The following is a 22,782-nucleotide window of genomic DNA, read 5'->3' as shown; positions in this document are numbered from 1 at the left end:
TCGGTAAACGAATCAAAGCACAATCCTAGTACATGGAGTCTCAGTGTTGTCCTCGGTCGTAAGGAATAATGATTACAATCATAACCACATACTTTTCCTCTCGATGAATGATAATCACTTGGAAAATTCGAGGGAGGGTTGTTCGGTGCAATCATCAAATGATTACTCATCTGCATGATTATGCATCTCTATGTCTTTGCCATGAAATACAGTACACAACGTCACAGATGACAGCCTCAAGCGACCTTTATCCTTTTTTTAGGCCGCTGAATCGACTAGGAATGGATTTAGAATTTGCAGTTTGTAACGAGTTTCAAAATCGAATTACGATTCGTTTATATTAAAGTATAATCAAGGTCCTTATCTATTTCGATTGCATGTGTATACAGATAAAAGCAAAACGAAACCATGAAATGTAAATTATATATAAAAAAAAGATTGTTTATTACAACTGAGTCAATAAATTCTTTAGTCAAACGTTAGCTTACAGGACTTCTACTCTAAGAATGTAATTATGGGTTATGGTTATTCTTGAACTTTGTATCTACTCTATGGTATGACTTTTATTTCTGTACAGACTGTACTTTTGGTGATGAAGGAAAGCAGAAGAAAAGGGGTTCACGAACTTGTGGAGATAAAAGTGATGAGCTATACATAGAAACAGTATGCAGTTTTATTGACGGATATCAGTAGCATTGCCTTATTACAAACGCAATTTATTTCCTTGACAGGAGAAGTGAAAAAAGATGCAAAACATGCAAAAAGGTGATTTTATTTCTCACATGTTATTAAAGTATAAACTTGTTATCATTCTGGTAAGCAGAAGAACTTGTAGCGAAAGGGAAGTATCATGGTTCCCTAGTCGGTGCAGCATCTGTACATGACATACTTATCCATGATCTTGCCACACTCTGAGCAAACCACCCGCTCGGGGATATATCCAGCATGCCCTGGCAGGATCAGGCGGTTACAGTGGTGTTCAGGGTGGATAGCACGTATCTCTGCATCTAGCACGCTCACAAACTTGCCAGGATGATCCACCTTATACCCCCAAGTATTGTAAGCTTCTAAAACTGGCAGCACTATGTCACCTTTTCCCTTCGTCATCTCACTGTTTCCCTGGCTAAAAACTGCCCACCCTTGGTCACTGCTGTCAAATGTCATCAAGTCCATGATCTGCTGCATCACATGGTCGTCATCCACCTTCAAGGCAGTGTTTTTCTTGGAGTTCCACATGCTCCACAGCCTCATCCAGAAGTACCAGACATAGTCATAGTATTCCTTGAGCGAGAAGATGTGGCTCAGTTTCTCTCGATCGATTATTTCATGGCACCGTCGGACTTTATCCTTTGGGTTGCGCTTACCGACATATAGCATTTCCAGAGGTACGTTTAGGGCATTAGCAGCTGCTCTGGCTGACACAGTGAACCTACGGATCCAATCAATGTCCTCCCCTCCGTACAAGCATATCACTTTGTTGTCCCTGATCTGTCAGACCAAAAGAAGTCTCAATGATCAGTTTCGTGCAGTCGAAATTGGATTCGCACCGCAATGTAGTAATAGTTTTTTTTAAAAAAATTTACCTATTCATACATATGAGTATTATTTGTACTTGCCTTACTGACAATTGATTCAGAAAACACATGGGATTTACAACTTCCTATATACCACCTAAGTTTCATGTTTTTTTTAATGTAACAGGGGTGGTGCGTGCAGTTACCCATGTTTTGAGGTGTTGAGTAGGAGAGTGCATATATTTCTTTGATTCTTATGTAGGACTGGTTCAGAGTGGTATATGTGAATATTGCATTCATTGACATGTTTGCATTTACCGTAGTAGGTGGATGTCTGACGTGCCAAATATAGACATATCATAGCTAGATAGTAAATAAATTGATGGTAGTTTAATGATCACGTACCCAGTCTGGAATTCGTGGATCAATGGAATCTGCTAACAGTCCGATGTTCCAGGTGTTTTCTGACCAGAGAGCCACCTCCCTGGTTTTAGTGAAGGGGAAAGCCAAACTACCCCAAATCCACATCATGGGTAAAGCGTCAAGATTGGATGGTTTCCCCTGTGGATCCAATACTACGAGCATCGGCATGTGGACAAATTTCCAGACCTCTTGGATGTATCTGATGGCTACCTGTTCAATCAGTGAAGGGTGGTCCACTGAATACCATGGCATATTATTGTTCTTCAGTTCCTTAAATTGTATCTCCTGTGATTGGGAAAGTGAGTTTGTTTGGTTGACAATGGGAAGCCATAAAACCTCGTACTCATGCCTTATTTGTTGTTGGTTGTAGATCATATGAAGGACATTTAGTTCTTCGTGAGGCAGGTCGAGATCTGAAATCAGCAGTAGTACATACTTTGCCCTCAGTCCGTCGAGCCTTTCCTGTAACGCAAAGAACTTTAGCTTCTCAGATTTTTAAGTTAGTAGGAATCTTGAAATTTTATCATGTAAAAGTAAGAACCAACATTAAATCTTTTAGAACCATCATAGAGTGGCCTTTGATCATCCGTGGCACAAATCATCGCCCTCAATACTTTCATATTGTCAATGTGAGCAACCTCCATAAGTTTTTTGAATGCAGTGTACGAATCTTCAGTCTTCTTCCTATCTGCACATATGTGACGATATGATTGATGCAACGTGGGCTATCACACTACCAAATACTCAATCATTGGTTTTTGAGGACATAGACCTTGGATTCGAGTCTGATCGAATCTGTGAATATGAGGGTGAACAAAAAATCTTTCTAGCATATCGTCCTTGTTTACATCTACTATCTTTGTTACCTTAACAGTGTATCCGTTATTATTAGACAAAATGAATCAACATGTGACTTACCGATTAAGCCCTTGCAAATCTGCAGTTGCTTTTGTAGGTGCTCCATCATGACTGAGAGCTTATGGGCCAAACTTGATATCTCCCATGACTCAGCAGTTGACGAGATGTACCTTGATAATCAACAATAGACAAAGTTTTGAAGATTCATCACTGAAAAAATAAGTGGGTTAGTTTCAGTTACAAGCGATAAGAAAGGTGGATAATAAGATCTAAGAGCATCATACTCGTTACCAGTGCCGATAAGGTTCAGGAGAACGGATGCACTGACCAGAAGACTCCTTATGACCCAATAAACAGCTATTGGAATATGAGCAGTGGCAGCCTCCACTTCTGGTGATTCGCGGCTAATGTACAGAGATGGAAGCTCCTTGAATTCTATAATACAGTGGGTCACCTTCGTTATTGCAGTTAAGAGCTCAACTACTGCCACAAATTTCTTTCTCAAATCACTGGAATGTTCCATTGTGCTAGGTAAATCTTTGAGTGTGGCAATATTCTTGGCTAGTGGATTTTTGGTGTGAAGTTGCTCAACGAGCCAGAACTCGCCATAGTTGATGGAGAAAGCAGCAAAGGTAATGACCACCTTGGCATCCCATGAGTAGTTTGATAGTGATTTTAGGAGGTCCATGGTTAGTGAATGCGCTTCTGTTCCGGAAGTACATTTGCATATTATCTGTTACATTGAAAAAGTCGTGATTTTCAGTCATGTAATTTTAACAAATGTTGTCTTTTGAGGGGAAATTAGGAACTTTACCTCACTGGAAACCTTGTTGATGGGAAATGCCATTAGTTGAACTATTTCAGTGTCGTGGTTAGAACTTTGAGTGATGGTATCATGGTAAGAACTTTGAGTGACAGTATCATGGTAGGAACTGGAGATGACCTTGTTATCAAGCGTGTCCAAATAGGCTCGAATTGGAGCAACCTATATTTGAGCAGAATGCCAGAGAATTATTTTTAATAAAAAAGGAAAGAATTCTGAACGTGAAAAGGGTAAAAAAGGGTTTCTTGAACTAGAAAGTGTATAGTGAATAAACTTCTTGCATCCTACAGCAGTAGAATCAGCAGTCAAAGGTTTTGCCAGGTTGATGATATCCTCCACTATGAAAAGAACCGGTTTGACATCAAAATCTTCGATTTCTGGAGAATGGGTTCCGAGAATTTGCTTGGTAAGTGCACTATCATCTGCCGAAAAGAAGGCACGTTCCCCCCCACCTTTCATGAGCTGGCCTCTACCAGGCACCGGCGCACTCAGTTGCAGGGGGTTGATGATGTTGTGTTCCATTTCATGGCTTGGCCTTAACCGTTGATCAGTTTCAAAATCCTTCACGAGCCCATTGATGATCGGAGATTTAGCAGGTTGCACCTTTTCGGTGGCAAATGTAACATTCTTTGTCTTAGGAAACACGTCCTGGCTAGCCATATCTATCGGAAAGGTGTTTTTGAAGATATTTCTTATTTGAATCTGGTGTTCTTATCCAGGCTTTATATAGAATACCAGAACTTGTTGAAGAAAAAAGAAAGGGAGACAAGTGCCATGAGGATGGGATAAAGCTGTGTTGAATCATATACCTTGCTTTGGTTGTGGTTTAAAAGTCTGCAAGAGGTTTGGAATTCGGTCCCTGACAACATATCCTTTCTGCTAAATCCTTTGCTTCAGACAACAAAAGGAACACTGTGTTTAAGGTTCCCATGTAATTGTCTCGCCGCATGTTGCACGTTTTCGAAGAATGAAGCTTCTTTTGTATACGAGTCTGGAAGATTGTAAGCCTTAAACAAACCTGGCATCTGTTTGTGCTGGCAGCTTCTTTACTTGAAACTTGGGTCTTTTTAAGGTTGTCATAAAGAATTGGAGCAGATTCAATCTTACCTTAAATAGTCGATATCTTAAAGGCCAGGAACTTTCATTGTAGCAGATGCGTATGCTTGATGATTTATTACAATTGCTAGCTTCTAGGCTAAGCTTTTACAAGAGTTACTGCTTTTCATTCAGTTTTCTGATTGCTCATGATTAGCATCATCCTAGTACTGGCTTGGAATTAGTTTGGACCGGCTATTTAGGCTCCGTTTGGTTAAGTTTTTATTAAAAAACTGTTTTTATAAAAAATTTTTTACAATTTTTTTCTAAAATTTGTTTTAAAAATAAACATGTGGTTGAATAAATATTCTATACAAACATTTTTATTACTAAAATAATTAAATAAAATGTTTGGACAATTATTCTATAAAAAAATTGTAATTGTAATGGTAATTTTTGTCTTGTTTACGAATTGCGATTAAGAAGTTTTTTATTTTTATTTATTTGTGATTGATTTTATTCTTAATTTTCTTTTCTCCATTTAATTAAATGTATAAAATTTAAAATAAAAATATTCATATTTAAAATGTTGAAAAAAAAACATAATTTAAATTTAAAAATATAAAAAATTTGTTACAACTATTCTATAAAATCGATATGAAATAAACTTCATAAATCACATATATAAACACCCGGGCCAGTTGTGTAAATTGGATTTAGATATTGGAGTAGGTCTCATGTGAGATCTGTGAGATGGGTCAACCCTACGGATATTCACAATAAAAAGTAATACTCTTAGCATAAAAAGTAATATTTTTTCATGGAAGATCCAAATAAGAGACCCGTCTCACAAATATGACCCGTGAGACCGTCTCACACAAGTTTTTGCCTAAATTATTGATCGTGTTACAACAACAGTCTAAAAAATGAAATCAACTGACGAGGCTTTAAGATTTCTTTCGAGAAATTTGAAGGTTATATCTAATTTAGGAAGTATGAGACACAAAAAACCCATTCATCCATCCTTTCAAAAATCTCATTTACAAGAAGTTGAAGGTTTACATCTAATTAGTACGAGACACAAATGCAAACTTAATCATCCTTTCAAGAATCTCGCTTGTTTTCCTCCTCTCTTGAAATTCCTGTACGTGAAATTTGCGTGAGAATTTCACACGTATTGTCGATCTCTCTAATCTCCCTCAACTTTTTCACTGTCAAGCCCTATAATTTTTTTCAATGCGACATTCTTCCCTCAAGTCCTTCTAATTGCCAAACTCAACCCCACATTCTCTGGCTATCAAACTACTTAGTTGGTCAAACTTAATGTCAGGATTGTCTCTCACAAAGTTCTCAATCATTTTCCCCAAGTATTTGTAGTCTGCAAACTTGTTTTTTCGGACTCTGGTGGTCGTTTTGATTTGAAATGTGGGCCCACCCATAACTAAAGAAGCATTATTCCTCCAACTACATCCATTTTTGCATACAACAGTTATTCTAGTGCTTTCTTTTTTCTTATACAACAACTCAAATCCCCTTCTTACAATGCAGTCTCTCAAAACCTCTCTGAATTTTGATGCACTTTTGAACGTCATACCAACCCCAAGCCAGAAATTATCCATATCATAACCTTCTCTATGTGTATGATGCTCGGGCCCTCATCCCCTTATCCATCAAGATTGACCATATCATCATCCTCGTTATAATGATTATCCCAATCAGCATCACAATCATTCACCTTTCTTTTTCCCCTACCTTACTATTTCCTTTGTCAGTACTTTTTCCCTTGGTCTCTCCCTCACCTACATCAATATTTTCAACATTATTCCTTTGTACAATATCAAACTCATCAAAAGATTCAGAATTTTTAGCTGACATGGTGTAACTTTCATTTGAAATTATCAAAATCACTGAAATCACTCTTCCTTTAGTCAATATCACTAAAGACAGTGTTTTTAGGGGATACAGTTGCAAGACATTCTCCATCAAATTCAGGTTGACAATGGCTTGAGTTATGAGGTGAGAGAACAAGACCAAAACATGTAAATGTCTCCGGAATTTCATGAGAATTTAAATCAAGAACCTTTTCAACATTAAATGAATTATGCGTGGAGGAGTTTGGTTCAAGTTATGGTGAAACATGGGGAAAAGCATGCACAGTAGAGTTTTGTTCAGGTTCTGGTGAAAAATGAAATGCATTATCAATAGAAAAATCTTTCTTACACTCAATATAACCTACTGATCCTAAATTCAGGTGCTCAAAAAAAGGAATATTATTCTATTCCGGATCAAGCATCATTTCTACACCATACATTATCTCCACAACCCAAATTGAAACTACATCTAAATCCTTATAGAACCCATATATTTTTGTAACTTGCTTGTCTCCTGATATCTCTATAAACTCTTGTTCTAGTATATACCCATAGATTTTATAAAAAAAACCGCACATTAACCTTATTGCCACCATATATAGAGTTTGTACATATCACATAATTTGCTATAATGAAACCCATCAAAATCAATATTTTTAAATTCATGTTTAACCCCCCCGACATACACAATTTTTGGCATATTAGCCTCGCCTTCAACCTTAAACCGGCCTTCGACCCACATATCAAAATCAACTAATACATCCATATTACCGTGTCTAAGAATGAAGAGCTAGAAGATAACCTAGTCAATACCATGATTCAAACATTCGATTTCTTCTTAACAGGAACACATCAAGATGCATCGAGATTAGATTATTCTAAGATTAGGGTTCGTCTAAAGGGAGAGATTGAGAATTGGGGGAAATGAATACAAAACGACCCCGTATCTAACATATTTTTATACATACGACTTTTAATTGTGAATTTTCTAATATATTTCATTTAAGTTAGCAAAATAAATTTTAATCGGTTCTTTTGTAATTCATCCATATTAAATGACTTTGAACATTGATGCATATTGAATTCATCAATTCACCAATAATTTTACTTTGTTGTTATTAAAATTGGTTACTAAAATGAGTGAATTTCTTCATAGTTGTTAATGAATATTTAATGTTTTTTATCATAATTATCTTCCTTTTTTACATATATATTACATCACTTTTATAACAAATTGATTTTTAAATATGAAATAAGAAACATCGTGTATTTTTATTTTAATATGTCATTTTGTATTTGTGACACTATTTTTTTCTTATATATATTTTTTAATATTTGCAGGTGTTTTTGTACTTATTGTTTTTATTTAACATTATTGAAAAGATTATATGCATAAAAATTTAAATCATAATGTATCATTGGTAATAAACATTAATGGTCCACCAATTTTATTTCCCAATAACTCTATTATTTTATTTAATGATTGTTTTAATTTTTAAAATATAAGTAATAAAATTTGTGATATCTTTAACTCTATTTTTCAGTTTTTCATATTATTATAAACACATTATATTATTTTTTATGAGTTTTATATTTTTTATATATTTAGTTTAAATTATTTTTATTAATTAATATCTATAAATTTGTCAACTCTTGTATTTTTATAAATATAGATAGTAAAAAAAGCTATAACTTGAAAATCCTAATAAAATGTTTAATATTTCAAATATAACTAATAAATTTTGAAAAGTTTCAACTTTATTATATGTTTCCAATTTTCTTAGATTATTATAAAATAATTTTTTTAGGAACTAAGAATTTTTTATGTATTTAAATTATTTGTATTAATTAATATAAAATAAATTGATTAAGCTCTTGATATTTTTATGTAGATGAAAAAAATGTAAATGTTGACAATTCCAATAAATTGATTGAAGTAATAATGAAATAAATAATATATCAATAATTTAGTGATTTCATAATATATAATATTTTACATAATAATGTTTTTAAAATTAAATGTCCTATTACTATATATTTTGTTATCCAACTTTCAGTTGCATTTAAGACATAATATAAATTATAATTGTATTAGCATTATTACTACAAATAATCATATATATATATATATATATAATAAGTTTCCTCTTTTCTACATATATATACTTATATACTATATTATTAAGTGTGAGGACCCTATAGTAACTACCTAGAGAGGACACCAACTTTTTTTTCCACTTTTACCCTTATATGATACTAATATTACACTTTTGTTTTTTGTTTTGTTTTTTTAATTTCAACACACACTTTTATTTTTATTTTTTTATTTCAACCATTAAATTTAAATTTAGTCCCTCCAAAATTTGTCAAATTTCACTTTAGTACATCGATAATAATAAAAAAGATTGTAAACACACGCAACGCGTGTGCATAGTAACTAGTATAAATTATAATTGTATTAGCATTATTACTACAAATAATCATATATATATATATATATATATATTTGATATTTGATGTAAAATAACATCCACATTGGATTTTTTAGGTGCAATAATTTTTCATAATATATAGAGTTTGATTCTCATTCATTGCAAATATTGCAATTGTTGGGGTACAATATAATAATTATCTCATCTGGATAGAGCAATCAAAACGTGACACTTGAACTAATGTATGATTTTAAAATATTTGAGTTAGCGTTTAAGCATTGTTACCACAAATTATAAATTTTGGTAAATCGAAAACGCTCCTACAAGATTTATTTAAACAATAAAGTTTGAATTTGAAATTTTTCTTCAATAGATTAAGTCAAACAATTGGTTGAAATTATTCAAGAAAATTTTCATTGATAAATGTTTCAGTAAACAAAATAAATTATTTAATTTAATTTTACATTTTTTTTTTCTAACCTTGAAATATAAAATTTAAATTATAACTATTATATGGAATTATAAATGCAAAAAAATTAATTAAAAATATAGTAACAACAGCTTAATTGTTTTGTAAAATTTGACATTATTCAAAATATTGTTTTACTATATATTATTTTTTAGTGATTACATATATTTTGTGTGCGTGTGTGTATTCACACTATAAATTAGTTTTTGAATTATGTGAATATATACATATTTTTTTAATTAGTTTTTGAATTATGTGAATATATACATATTTTTTTAATATTTTTATGATAGTAATTAAATCTTAAAAAAATTAGTAACTTTTGAAATATTAATATTTGTACCCAAATATTAGGAGGTGTCTCATTAATTTTTTTCAAAGGAATAAAATAAAATTATATTTTGGACTTTTCCGATTATGAATTATTTTGAATTTTTTTTAACTTTCTCAATAAATATCTATTTACATACCTTATCTCAAAAGGATTTTTTCCCCTAATATATTATCTGCTATTGATTTTTTATAAATTTCTCCTAATTTTTATATCAGGTAATTATATTAATAATTATAAAATTCAAATTTTCAGTTTTTTTTATTCATTTGACTTTAAATTCAACGCACACTTTCTAATTAACAATTAATTCATACACTTAATTATGTTTATAATGCAAAACATATATAATCTATACTATTATATTAAGTGTGAGGGTCTTAGAATAACTATCTTTGAAGACACCAAAATACTTAATTCCATAATTACCCTTCTTACTCTACTAAAACATTTTCAAGTCACTCCATATTTTAAATATAAAAAAATCAAAACAAAACTTATCTTTTAAATCGAACAACTTTTCTAAATCGAAAATAATTTCGTATTAATTATTTAGTATTATTTTATCAAATTAAAAATAATAATAGCACATGCAATGCATGTGCATCTTTTACTAGTATATATAATGTAACGATCATGAGCCATTAGGCTGCACCAACAAAGGCCTCGGTCCATGCCCACACACCACTACTCGTTCTGATTTTCCAGGAGTGAGATATTCTATGAGTGGCGGTGCGCCCATGCTGGACCATCATAACGACCCATGACCAGTAGTGATGCGTGGGTATGGGCCGATGTCTTTGTTAGTTCAGCCTAATGACTCATTATCGTTACATTATATATATCATTCCAAAAAACGGATGGAATAGCGACGGTTTTGTCCAATCCGTCGCTATTATAGCGATGTTCCAGATCTGCGACGGTTTTCGTATAACCGTCGCCGTTAACGACGGTTAAATTTATCGTCGCTCAAAGCAACGGGTATACTAAAACCGTCGCCGATTTGGATGTGCGACGGTTGTATCACAAACCGTCGCCTCAGGCGACGGTTAATGATATGTCCGTCGCGAATAGCGACTTATTTTTCAAAGATCGTCGCTATAATTCTATATATACCGAGCTTCGCGAACATTTTCCTTCACCGATATTCGCCTATGTATGGTAGTAGCGAAACTCTATAAATTTTTCGAAGTTTCGGTTTTTTATTTTTACTAACATTTTTTCGTATTTATTTCGTAGATTTGCTAGTCGGTGCGATCTACCAGCGTGCATATTTTCGCGCACATCAGGTTTTAAAGGTTTTTTTTTTTTACAGAAAATTTAATACATGATTTTTATTTTTGCGTAGTTGTTTATTTGTGAATTTCATGGTAGTGTTTATATCCAGACCGTCGCTTCATTAAACAATGGTTTTTTTAAAAAAACCGCCGATTAATATAGTGACGGTTTTGAAACAATCGTCGCGTATTATAGCGACGGTTTTGTTACAACCGTCGCTTAGTATAGCGACCGTATATATATTTCCGTCGCTTTATTTAGCAACGGTTAATATATCCACAGTCGCAAAATGGCGACGGTCTTCAGAAACGAAACCGTCGCTAAAAACGACGGGAGTTAAGAAACTGTCGCTTCAAGAAGACGACGCTTGTTTCAGTTACGGACCGTGAAACCGTCGTTAAAACCGTCGCTTTACTCTTTTAGCGACGGTTTGACCGTCGCTAATTTTTTTTTTTTGTAATGTATGAAAAACCAAGAGAGACTTTAAAAAAAAACAAGAAAGTAAAATGAAGTTAAACCGAAGGGTGAATGACTCAAATAAACAAAATAAGAAGACCATAGAAAAAAACACGCAAGCATCAAAGAGATTATGACTATTTACTGCTGCAAATTTCTTTCTGGCTTATTCAAATGCATGCTTTAAAACTATAAATCTTATATGTTGCCATATTGGGTTGACATGCATAATCCATCCCAAACTTCTTTTCTAGTTGACCACGGCCAATTCATATTTCATGCATGTTAAGATGTTTTTTGTTATTATTTTGGCTTGAAATCGGAATTAGATCAGCTATAGTGTTTACACATGATGTAGGATAATAAGAATATATATGCCAATATCAAACCATGCAATTTCTCATATCCGCACGTACTTGTAATGTTCATCCCAACTAAAGCCTCAAGGAAAATTATTCTTGGCTACAATTTTCAGAACGGAGCCCGAGATTCCTGCGTCTTGTGCTGTCGATGATTTTGAACCACTGGCTTCCTGGATCGCACGTATTGTTCTTATTATCCAAACATTTGCAACTATTTGTGACAATGCTCTTCTCTGAATCTATGTCCAAACACACGCTGGTGCCATCTTCGAGTTTTGAGGACAGATGCATCTTAGAGTCTGAAATAGCCTCCCATTTTGAGCTGTCACTGCCGCAGATTATACCAAGCTTTGCAGGCTCCCCCAATTTGTCTGCTTGTAGGCAAAAGTATGTTCCCTTTATTGTCAAGGTTTTTTGGGGAGTGTAGCTCCATGCTGAGGCATTGGAGCATGAACCTAAAACCAGGGGTTTTGGTAATGACAATATTCTTCTCACACATAGGCCTGTCATGGGATGGAAAAGTATCTTATGTTGACGTGCTTCAGAGTAACCTGGCCCTGTAAATTTTTTAGAATGATTATGAATCCCAGGTTCGCCGAGAAATTGTGCATGTTAAATTACGAGTGAACCTTATTTGGATAGTAGAAATCAAGAAAAAAGATGCGCTGCAAATCTACCTCTAATGGAGATTGAAGAACAGATAACTTTTGTAAAATACTTGCGTTCCTTGTTCCACACCAATTCCAGTTATAAACTCCATAAGTTTCATCTAATCCAATCACCCCTTCTCTTAAATAATAACTTCCTGTTAAAGCCCACAATGCCCAATCCACGTCGAATTCGGCTGCCCACCCAACAAAACAATTCAAGAATCTGTGGTCATTCACACTAATACCCCTCATATCCACCCCAAATTCACTCACAAACAAGGGGTACCCTTGCTCCAGCAAAAAAGTTGCTCTCTTCATTGTCTAATCTACAACTTGCCCACATACTTGGTCAGGGTGTCCTGATTGCCATGCTGTGCCATTTGTGAAACTATACCAATGAAGCTCAAACACTGTCTTGTTAGAGTAACTCAAATTGACAGGTTTGCTAATAAGAAAAGATAGATCATTGTCGAATTTCAGCCCGGACAAAATGACATGAACGTTGGGGTTGGCGGCATGTACTACTTCTGCTCATTTCTGCATGTACCTGTCCATTACAAGACAGAGCATTGACTCGATTATACAATTTGTATCATAATAACAACGATTTGAGATAGGGGATTCCAAGCGTTATTTAATGATACCGTTTATCTCCTCCTAGATATGTGAGCTTGTTGTGATCTAGCGTTAGCTTCATAACTAATTGTTAGAGTAGATGCTCTGCAAGCCAACGGTTGGCTAGGGAATTTATTGACTCAAGTGACATAAACAATCTTTATTTTAATATAATTTACTTTTTAATGGTTTCGTTATACTTTATCTGTATACTCATGCAATCAGCATAGATAAAGTCCTTGATTATGCTTAATACAAATGAATCGTAATTCGATGTTGAAACTCATTTGTAAACACTACATATTCTAAATTCGTTCTTAGTCGATTCAGCCGCCTAAAACAAGGATAAAGGTCGCTTGAGATCGAGAATAGCATCTGTGATGTTGTGCACTGCGTTTCTTGGTAAGGGCATAGAGATGTCCAAACATGCAGATGGGTAGTCATATGATGATTATACCGAACAACCCTCCCTCGGACTTTCCAAGTGGTTATCATTCATCGAGAGGATAAGTCCGTGGTTATGATTGTACACCATTAGTCCTTACGACCCGAGACAACACTGAGGCTCTATATGCTAGGGCTGTGCTTTGACTCGTTTACCGGCTCCAGGAGAGTCATCAGGTGGCGAGGTTGGGTACAGTTGCGACACATATAGGAGCCAGTGCATTGTAGTCGGGGATTCACCGCTCACCTACGGGTGTGGATATCCTATGTGATCTGATGTAATAATAGTGCATGGAATCTCTGGCCAGAGTATGAGATGTACGTTGGAGAAGGAGTTCTCCAATAGTACACGTGATGCCACTATTATAGTTATCACATAGTTATCGAATTATTATGCAACCCTCGATGAACCAGTGGGTGCAGATTCGATCGGGATATATGAGATGAAAGGACCGTACTGTACGTTAATCATAATCGACTGGTTCTTGCAGGCACTATCAGTGATACCTAGGGGATCATGGGGCGATGTTACTAGACGCTCTTACCATGATCCGATGGGTGCAATCAGAAATGAGTTCTGACATTCTTGATCAAAGTGTTTATGAAAAGAATGAGGCTAACTAGGGTAAGCCCGAATAAATTATTATGTCCTGAATCACAAAGAGTTGTGAATCCACGGCTAGCTATATCCCTGAACCATTGAGGGTCACACAAGTACTGGTTTACTTGTTCCCGTTGAGATAATAAATTCAATGAGTTGAATTTATAAAAAAAAAATAAGTTTGATATGATCAAACGATAAGCTTATAAATAAAGTTTATAAAAGCGTATAAAAATTTTGAGAGCATGACTGATAAAGACAGTCAAAGGAAGTGCACCTGCCTTATTTAGACATTGGTGACCTCGAAATTAAAGTGTGCATCATGATAACAATTAAGTTGAAATTGTCATATCGACGATATTGATCACCAATCGGGATTATGATCAGATTAATGTAATGGGAGCATGAATCATGGGCTTGTAAGAGTATAAACCCATCATGCAAATTTATTAAAGTTCAAATGAGCTTTAATAATTAATTATATTTTAATTGAGTTAAAATATAGCCCATTAAGTTTTTATAAAATATGGTATTGATTAATGTAATATGAAAATATTCATGATACCATACTTTTAGAAACTTACACACAAAGAAAAATAATATTCGAGATTGCGTTTAATATGTCATGAATTTAGAATCTTTAGTTTACTTAATTAATTGGATTAATTAAGTAAAAAGAAAGATTAGAAATATAATTAGAATATATTTTTTTAATAAAAGGGCTTGCATTCGAGAATCTAAATGAGATTCGTATTTTTCAATTGGGGGATCTGAAAGTTTGTTGGAGAGAATTTATTAATTAATTAAGTTAAGGATGGATTAGAATATTAATAAAACAAATATTATTGTTTGGAAAGATATTCATTCGATTTTTCATCTTGAAAAAGAAGAACTTTCGGCTCTTCCCCTTTTTGCTTCATAGGCGGCTCTCATATCTTTTTGCTAAAAAAAAATTTGGCTTAGATTATTGAGTCGAATTTTTCGTGATCTATCTCTACGCAAAACATCTTCTAATTTTCTAGTTCAAATTTGAAGATGAACAATTATTCTAGTCGTGGACCGGATTAGGAGATCGAAGAACGTTCGTAAGGATTTACAACAAGAGCTACGTCCGCTAATACCGGAGTAGTTGGAGCCATGTGATTTATTCACCAAAGGTATAAAGTTTTAAACATCCAATGTATGTTTTGTTAAAATCATACGAGCGCCCAAAGCAAAACATATTTTGATTGTCAAAATAAATAAATTTTTAAAACTTCCGCTGCGTTTAGGCGTGTAGAAAACCGGGATCCAACACTAATAAACGTGGAATCATGTATAAGTTTGAGAGGCTTACTCAAATGCAGTAGACTATCCTTCTTGATTTGAACTGTTCTGCAAATATACATCTTAACACTTGTGTGTTCTCCTTAAAAAAACAATGCAGTAAAAGAAACGACCCAGTAAAGGAATTGGGATGGCATCGGTAATCTGATTCCTGTTCATTTATTTATAGTTGAGTTAAGATAAAAACTCTGAATTTTGATGGACTAGAGAAAGCCATCCAAAATTGACTTCCATCAACCTTGGTTACCTTTGAGGTGGCCAATTTTATTTATGATCTTCGCCAACCAGACTCGAGGAATAATTGAGAGATTTATAAATTTGGAGATATTTCAAGTGTACGTACGTCATATTTTCAACATATGGGTTCTTATAAGAGCAGTGTTATGATACAAACTTCGCTATGTTACCTGTACCAATCATTAATATTTGGTTAGGACCTCTGAGTTCATTCCTCAAGCCCATGCCAACCACATTTTTGGTTCCATTGAAAGTGGTGGCAACCTTTGTTAGGCCCTTGATCCATGTGTCTGGGTTGAAATACTTGTCTCCGAAAAAGCCATTTGTCATCAAAATTGCTGCAGCACCAACCCGGCTTGCTTATATGGTTGTCTAGTATGACCATCACGTCGTTCCTAGCAAGACTAGCGACCACTGCCTGAAACATATCACTTCAAAACTGTCATCGACTCGAATATTAAATTTTTTTATCCATCATTTCGGAAGGGAAATTATATTACAAGTACATTAGGACCACTGTAAATCTCTTACTAGCTACCTGGTATGCATTGATGAGAGTAAGATTAATCAGTGATGGATTATTTGCCTGGAAACCTGCGCTGGATTCGACCAATCCCAGGTTGTGGAAAGATTGTTTGACAGTAATAGAAGCCAATGTATCATTCGTAAACAAGAAAAGTGGCCATTTTAGTCTAACGCAGTTGAATCCCATGTCAAGAATTTCTGCAGAAATAGCATCCAGTGGCTTCTTGCTCAGCCCTTCTGCCACCACCACCTCTAGATGCGCGGGCCAATTTACGCATGCCAGCTTTATGCGCTTGCCTGATTCATCGACGATCCACCGTGAGTCTGTGGAGAGCGGCTGAGACACCGTGAAAACACTGGTGATCAATAAGAAGATTAATAAAAGAGGAGAAAGAAAATATAGGTGGAAATTGGATCTCAACCTTCCCATGTTGGTTTGTTTTTGTATCAAGAGTACTGAGGGTGGATTACATGCGCATGCATGTATGATATTTAATTGTCTAGCACATTTTCTACGTTTTTAATAAAGTAGAGTAGAAGACATGCATGATTGATGTTTGGTAACACGCCAAGAAATATAACGTGGAAAGATTGTGAAGGCTCATTTCATGCTTAAAAATGAAAATTAGAAAAATGAAATAAACATAGATACACATCACTTTTGTGACAAGAAAAAGGAATATGGTAAATTGGTAATTATTGGAAGAAATATTTAGATATAAATCATAAAAAACATTATTCACCAACCTCGAACAATATCATCATTTAAAAAAAATTCAAATATATGTATATACATTTATTATTTTATCAAAGAGCAGATGGTCTCACATGTCTATCTTTATCAGTGAGACGAGTCATCTATATTCATATTTATAATTTTGATATAAAAACTGATTTAAGATCAGTTTGATGAACCATGATAAAAATAAAATAAAAATTTTGGTATAGAAACGTAATTAAGTTTAAAATTGTTTATTCCCGATGATATTTGTGATTGAAATTTAAAATAAAAGGTCCCCTATATGTGCGTCTTTGAGAAATAAATTAGATTCCTCTCAAGGAAACAATTTAGCCTCCTGCTCCTCCTCCTAGGGGGTCTAGCATCCCCGACTGTTGCACCTGTGCAGACATTTGTCTTCTCCAGCGACCTTTTTGTTTGCAAAAGAAAATCTTTTCTTGTGGGAAAATGTAACTTCTCTTTCCTTTCTCGTAGATTTTGTTTCTTTTTATTATTGGAAAGAAGAAGAGAGACGCGCAGTCTGGATGATGGGGTTGTCAAAATTCAGGGGAGCCGTTAATTTGGAACTTCGCTGTCCACCAAATATTAATGGGATGACGGCGGATCCACAACCTGATTGGAGCTTTGACAACTTACTATCAGAGCTTGATACGATTGAAAAGAAGCTCATCGCGAATTTAGATCTTCCTGTACCTTTTGACAAGAAGCAGCCTAGGTAAATTTTTTATTTTGCTTCATTATATGAAGTTTATTGGTGATAACTTTGCTTTACTCATTCAGAAACTTGAGAGCTTCAAAGGAGAATTATTTCAGCACAGGGGGATTTGTGATGCATGTGTCAGATCATGTATTGGGTTTTTCTGATAGTGACACTGAAGAAGAGGTTGTTAACACATCCATGTTTTCAGGCAGACGATTTGGTTTGGATGAAGTCTGTATGAGGTTTGTGCTCGACTACTTATCAAATAAGAAAGAAGTTAAATACTTGAAGTGCAAATCACTCATTATAAAGTATTATCTCCATATTCTGTCTTATTGTTTTGTAGTTTTTGTTATGAGACCATCTTCCCCTCCTTTGAAGCGAAAAATTGAATCATTTGTCTTTCTCATATCTTATCACTATGTGAATTGAGATGAAAATATTATAATAGAGTGAATGTCGGAAAGATTTATTCAACAATAAACATTACAATGTTGATTTTTCCATTGTATGAAATACAATTTTTTTTTCCGGTAAAGTCCTCGTTTCTGCAAGGACTTATTTTTTCGATTACGATTCTACATAGGTTTGTTGGATTAAATACTCATTATTTTCCCTTCCTGATTAACAAGTTGACCTGTTCCTTAATTCTTAGTGTACACCAGGTTGTTGATCACCCTTTTTTTTGCTTGCAGTGATGATTCTGATTGTGAGTTGCCTGTTGATGCTCAATGTCGTTTGATGGATAAAGTGGGATTAGCAGAAGGTGCACTCCATGAGCTAAATCATGAATTTCAGCTTTATGTTTCGGTGAGTAGACATACTTGATTTGTGTGTGATGATTTGAGAAAAGGATATCAACGAGGTTAACAACTCTGAATTCTCTTTTTCCATCAACTCTAATTTTCACGATGGATTAGTGCATGTTTGATCTTAATTTTTTCATTAATTCTTTTAACATCATAGGACTAATAGTTGTTGACCTTTCTTCCCATTTTTCTGACAACAGGAGGAAGTGAGAAATAAAATATCAATCTTAGAGACAAATTTGGTTACCGAGAATGAGAAGTTTGCTTCTGAAATCGCTAATATCGACAAGCATAGAAGAACACAGCAAGAGAGGGAGCGAAAATTTGATTTGCAGTATCAACGTACAATGTATGACCTTTTAAACTGCATACCTCGACTCTTAATTTTCGTTATGTTTCCTATATTTAAATGTTGAAATGGGTTTGAGACTTTCTAACCCGGCTTACTTTATGTATGCTATGAAGATGTTCTTTCTTTTAGCAACTTCCTTTGGAGTTTCTCCCATAATAAGTGGCTGCTTGAAAGCCAATTTGGAAACTCTTCCTTTTGAAAATCTTGTATCTGCAGCTGTACTACCTGATAACTCATAGTATCTATTGGTAATGGGAAGTAACACTTATCTTGTAATTGACTACCTGACTGTTACTGTTTTGAGATTATAAAGTTCCATGACACTTGTGACAATTGGAAGGTCATTAAGGTGTACATATATGATTGGCATGTGAATTCAATTTATCTGAAAATTGTTTAAACTATCTATGATCTACATCTCAATTATGATGACCTTGATATGATTTTTCACGGCTCAGAAATTCTTTCAAGTGTTTAGTGAGGCTTTCAAGGTTACGTTCCTACAATGTCTACTCCGATAATTTTAATAGAATGAGAATACTGTGGTTTAAGACTTTATTGAATTATGGCAGTGCAGAAGCACTTGATAATCACCTTACAGCTGTACAAAGAGATCATGAGCACATATCACAACTAGAAGAGAAAAGAATAAGAGACGACGCAGCTCGTGAAGAGGCTAAACGGAAAGAGAAGGCTCTCATAGAAGAAAAAATACGTAAAGAAAGGATCAAAGCTGAAGAAGAGGTTCTTTCCGCACCTATATCATTTAAATATTTTTTGTATCTAAACATGATGTATGCTTATTAGCGTTCATCGTCTCTATAATTATTTAATTTTTTTTTCTGTTACGGCAACTAGCCAATCTTATCTCAAATTAAGACATCCCTTACTGTAATAGAAAAATGATTCTATTGAATTCATAAATATTTTCATGAGCCTTTGGGACCAACCATTGGAAAATTGCTTAGCAAAAAATTGTTTCTAAGTTGCATCCATTTCATGCATTCGATTTGCCAAGAAAAACAGTTGTAGCTATGTGAATATGCATCCATCGTCCACTATTTGTTTCGTATCTTAAATAACTGTTTTTTTGTCCGGTATTTTTGAATCAATGTAGGCTAGGCTACAAGCTGAGAGAGCTGAAATAGCTAAAGTGGCTTCCGAAGCTGAGAAGCAGTATGTTGAAGAAAAGAAGCAAGCTGCTGAAGCAGCTGCAACCAAAAATGCTGTTGAAACTTTAAGAAATGGTGTTCCCATGGTACTGGATTATTCGAAGGAAACTCTTGGGCAGGTTGGGGCTACAGGGTCTAACGATAAGAAACAGGTTTCATTATCAGGTATTTGGGGACTGTGTTATGTTGATACATAAGAATTTTCATTTTGTCCCCCATTCTAATCTGAAGATTGACTGAGTCTATTTGACAGAAAGAAATATGACTAGAGCTTCAAAAAATGCTTTAGAATTGGAGGATAAAAGACTACAGATTTATGAAAAGTTGACGTCTGAAAATGAGGCTATTAAAGGAAGTTCTAATCAGGTAAATCATTATGGATGATTCGAATTTCAAATTCTTAGATTACTGTATTATACATTTAAATATCTTAACAGGTTTATAGAATCATTTGTCCAAAATAAGTAAAGCACATAAGGTGGTCGCAACTTTGAAAAGATCACTGCATGCTAGAGTAATTTGTGTTTGGTGTTTCTTAGGATTCATTATCTGTCTGTGATGTTGTTCATGGGCACAATTTCAATGATATGGCATTTATGAACCACAATTGTCTGTCCAATCCAGGGTAAGCGAAGAACTGGACAGAATTTCAATAGACTGATTAAAACCATCTCTGCTACTGTAGAAAATGTCAGGTCAGTTGGATTTGATCATTCTTTCATTTTAACAAACCAGTAAGTCTTTCAGTGTGTTGTTCAATAGCTTTTGTTTTCTTCTGATAAAATATCTTATGTTATGTGCGAATTGCACATTTTTTTTTTCAACAGAACAAAAGCAGATGAGTTGGTCAATATAATCAGCAGTCCGGAATATCCTCAGTCCCTCAGTATCCTGTCCTTCGCAGAAAAGGTACTGTTATTATCACTTGAGGAGTTACGTGTTTTCATTTATTTGTTTGATTACGTAAGAGATTTGATATTTAGGTGGAAGAAAATTGCATCGTCATGCTCAGAGAATGTCTGATAAATGTGTGTTTACTGAGGAAGTCGTGATGTTTACAGGTGGTCTTCAACTGTGAAAATTCTCAAAAGAGCGACGGATTTATTTTTTCCTGTAGTCGTGTCATTGTTCTCGTCACCTCCAAGGTAAACTCTGCTGTGAAGAATTCCATTGCCACTTGTTATCTAATGATTCTAGTTAGTTATTATGACATCAATTGTTCGCTACAAAGTCCTTTTATGTTCTCTTCTTTTATGTAAGACAATTCTTCTTTATGCCTGGATTTGTATGCTTGTGTCCATTGAAGCAGCAATTCAACATGTTGATCCTTGAAAATATGTTGTTTGATAACATTTTTTCATTGAATACAGATTCCATTGGCTTTGGACATTCTCATGGCGGAGTTGAACAGAGTTTGCATGTACACTGTGCCCAAATTTGTAGAATACTCTCCGGTAATAAATTTAATTCGGTGTTTTAAGCATTTGTTTTTTTGTTTGTTTTCTATTTTTCTTTCTTATGGTTTTCTGATGTAAAATATTGGCAGTTTCATTTATTTTTAAAGTTCTCTTCAAGAGTCATATGAAATGATTGGACTCTTAAGTTCAGAAACATTCTTGTTCTCTTTTGGCTTTTTGACAGAACTGCTGTAAATTGTTACCATATTTATGTTATCTTTAACAGGTATTGTTTCAAACCAGAGAAGCTTATTTCAAAGCTATTGGGTACAAGGAAATAGATGGAAAGATCGAGAGCACTGATAGTTATGTAGAGAGATTGAGTTCAATCATGAGACTCTATGGAGCTTTAGTGCAGGTTTGATGCTCCATCTCTACTTGAGTTTTTAACCAAAATCTTCCGATGCATTTTACTGGTATGATACAAGCCTGAGTTCTGATAGTCTTGTTTTGGCAGACTGAAATTGGTGGCTTTCAGAATCTCCATGGACTTAACGAAGGTTGGGCATGGCTTGCAAGTTTTCTAAATTCTCTCCCGGCTAATCTTTATACCGCAGTTGCACTTCAACATTTTCTTGAAGTAAGCTGGCATTTGCCTTTTCACATTTTTTTTATATTTGATGCATAAGTATAAAGTCATTTACGAATGTCCAGATGTCTGGATATGCCCTTTACCGAAGATACAGAAATCAATTTGAGAAGTTGCTGAGGATTATTGCCCGAGACTTCCTCAAAGCACTAAAAGAAGGCAATTCGGATTCAGTAAATGCCAAGCTGATCAAGGTGAAAACGTCTATCATTAATTACATAGAATCAAGCCAGTTCAAGAAGGAACCAGAAGGATTGCAACTGAGAGACCATTTGGATTCGAATGATTTTTTTTGATGTTCCATTTTTTGACATCTATTGATGTGCGGTTCATCTGATCAATCATATGTGCCAATAGTGTTGCTGGACTACTAGAACACGAAAGCCAAACGTCGGGAAATGTTACCTAATTCGACTACATGCTCTTGAATAATGGAGATCCTCCCAAATTTGAAGTGCTCCCAAAATTATACTCCATGACCAAAGAACACACAAAAGGGCGGTTGAGAAGATTTTTTTTTTCTTTCGCAAATTAGTTGTTCTGAATTGCATTTTTGTTTTTGCAGCGGAGAGTATACGGATACTACTAGCAATTGTTTTTAGGAATTATCGAGTAATACCTGTGGATTGTCAAACAAAATATGGAACTTTTCTGTTGTACTACTGCATTATGTAAATCAAGTTAGATCGAATCCCAATTTAGTTATTGTCGTAC

The 22,782-nt window shown here is 34.5% G+C and overlaps 2 protein-coding genes and 1 pseudogene across 4 annotated transcripts; 1 reads left to right on the top strand and 2 right to left on the bottom strand.

Moving 5' to 3' along the window:
• Positions 1 to 649: 649 nt before the first annotated feature.
• Positions 650 to 4,732, bottom strand: LOC140835231 (protein SIEVE ELEMENT OCCLUSION B-like). The gene is made up of 7 exons (XM_073200700.1): positions 3,907 to 4,732; positions 3,610 to 3,780; positions 3,080 to 3,528; positions 2,856 to 2,965; positions 2,483 to 2,625; positions 1,920 to 2,399; positions 650 to 1,488 (listed from the first exon to the last, which is right to left on the bottom strand). Exons 1-7 carry the CDS (start codon positions 4,276 to 4,278, stop codon positions 859 to 861), a joined length of 2,355 nt encoding a protein of 784 aa, XP_073056801.1. The 5' UTR covers positions 4,279 to 4,732; the 3' UTR covers positions 650 to 858.
• Positions 4,733 to 10,995: 6,263 nt separating this feature from the next.
• On the top strand, positions 10,996 to 22,765 carry LOC140835230 (mRNA export factor GLE1-like). 3 transcript variants are annotated; one of them, XM_073200697.1, is made up of 15 exons: positions 10,996 to 11,054; positions 17,464 to 17,704; positions 17,770 to 17,931; positions 18,385 to 18,499; positions 18,699 to 18,847; positions 19,423 to 19,594; positions 19,968 to 20,187; positions 20,276 to 20,388; positions 20,647 to 20,717; positions 20,850 to 20,931; positions 21,084 to 21,167; positions 21,393 to 21,476; positions 21,706 to 21,837; positions 21,937 to 22,059; positions 22,134 to 22,765. In XM_073200697.1, the coding sequence occupies exons 2-15, from the start codon at positions 17,514 to 17,516 to the stop codon at positions 22,362 to 22,364; spliced, it is 1,929 nt and encodes a 642-aa protein (XP_073056798.1). In that variant the 5' UTR covers positions 10,996 to 11,054; positions 17,464 to 17,513; the 3' UTR covers positions 22,365 to 22,765. The 3 variants fall into 3 exon arrangements, with proteins under 3 accessions (XP_073056798.1, XP_073056799.1, XP_073056800.1); XM_073200698.1 differs by having other exon boundaries at positions 11,007 to 11,045; XM_073200699.1 differs by lacking the exon at positions 10,996 to 11,054 and adding an exon at positions 17,239 to 17,438 and having other exon boundaries at positions 17,537 to 17,704.
• On the bottom strand, positions 11,077 to 16,680 carry LOC140835562 (glycosyl hydrolase 5 family protein-like; annotated as a pseudogene).
• Positions 22,766 to 22,782: the final 17 nt, after the last annotated feature.

Source organism: Primulina eburnea, chromosome 6, assembly GCF_022965805.1.
Source record: "Primulina eburnea isolate SZY01 chromosome 6, ASM2296580v1, whole genome shotgun sequence".
Taxonomy (NCBI): domain Eukaryota; kingdom Viridiplantae; phylum Streptophyta; class Magnoliopsida; order Lamiales; family Gesneriaceae; genus Primulina; species Primulina eburnea.
The sequence above is the reverse complement of the archived record's forward strand: the minus strand, read 5'-3'. Positions and strand labels throughout refer to the sequence as shown.

Excerpts from the sequence above, each read along its gene's own strand:
- LOC140835231 (XM_073200700.1), bottom strand. The coding sequence starts at position 4,278 with ATGGCTAGCCAGGACGTGTTTCCTAAGACAAAGAATGTTACATTTGCC. Across the intron at positions 3,529-3,609 it reads TCAACAAGGTTTCCAGTGAG|ATAATATGCAAATGTACTTC; the intron begins GTAAAGTTCCTA and ends TCAATGTAACAG. Across the intron at positions 2,966-3,079 it reads CTTATCGGCACTGGTAACGA|GTACATCTCGTCAACTGCTG; the intron begins GTATGATGCTCT and ends TTGATTATCAAG.
- LOC140835230 (XM_073200697.1), top strand. The coding sequence starts at position 17,514 with ATGATGGGGTTGTCAAAATTCAGGGGAGCCGTTAATTTGGAACTTCGC. Across the intron at positions 19,595-19,967 it reads GGATCAAAGCTGAAGAAGAG|GCTAGGCTACAAGCTGAGAG; the intron begins GTTCTTTCCGCA and ends GAATCAATGTAG. Across the intron at positions 20,932-21,083 it reads TCCTGTCCTTCGCAGAAAAG|GTGGTCTTCAACTGTGAAAA; the intron begins GTACTGTTATTA and ends TGATGTTTACAG.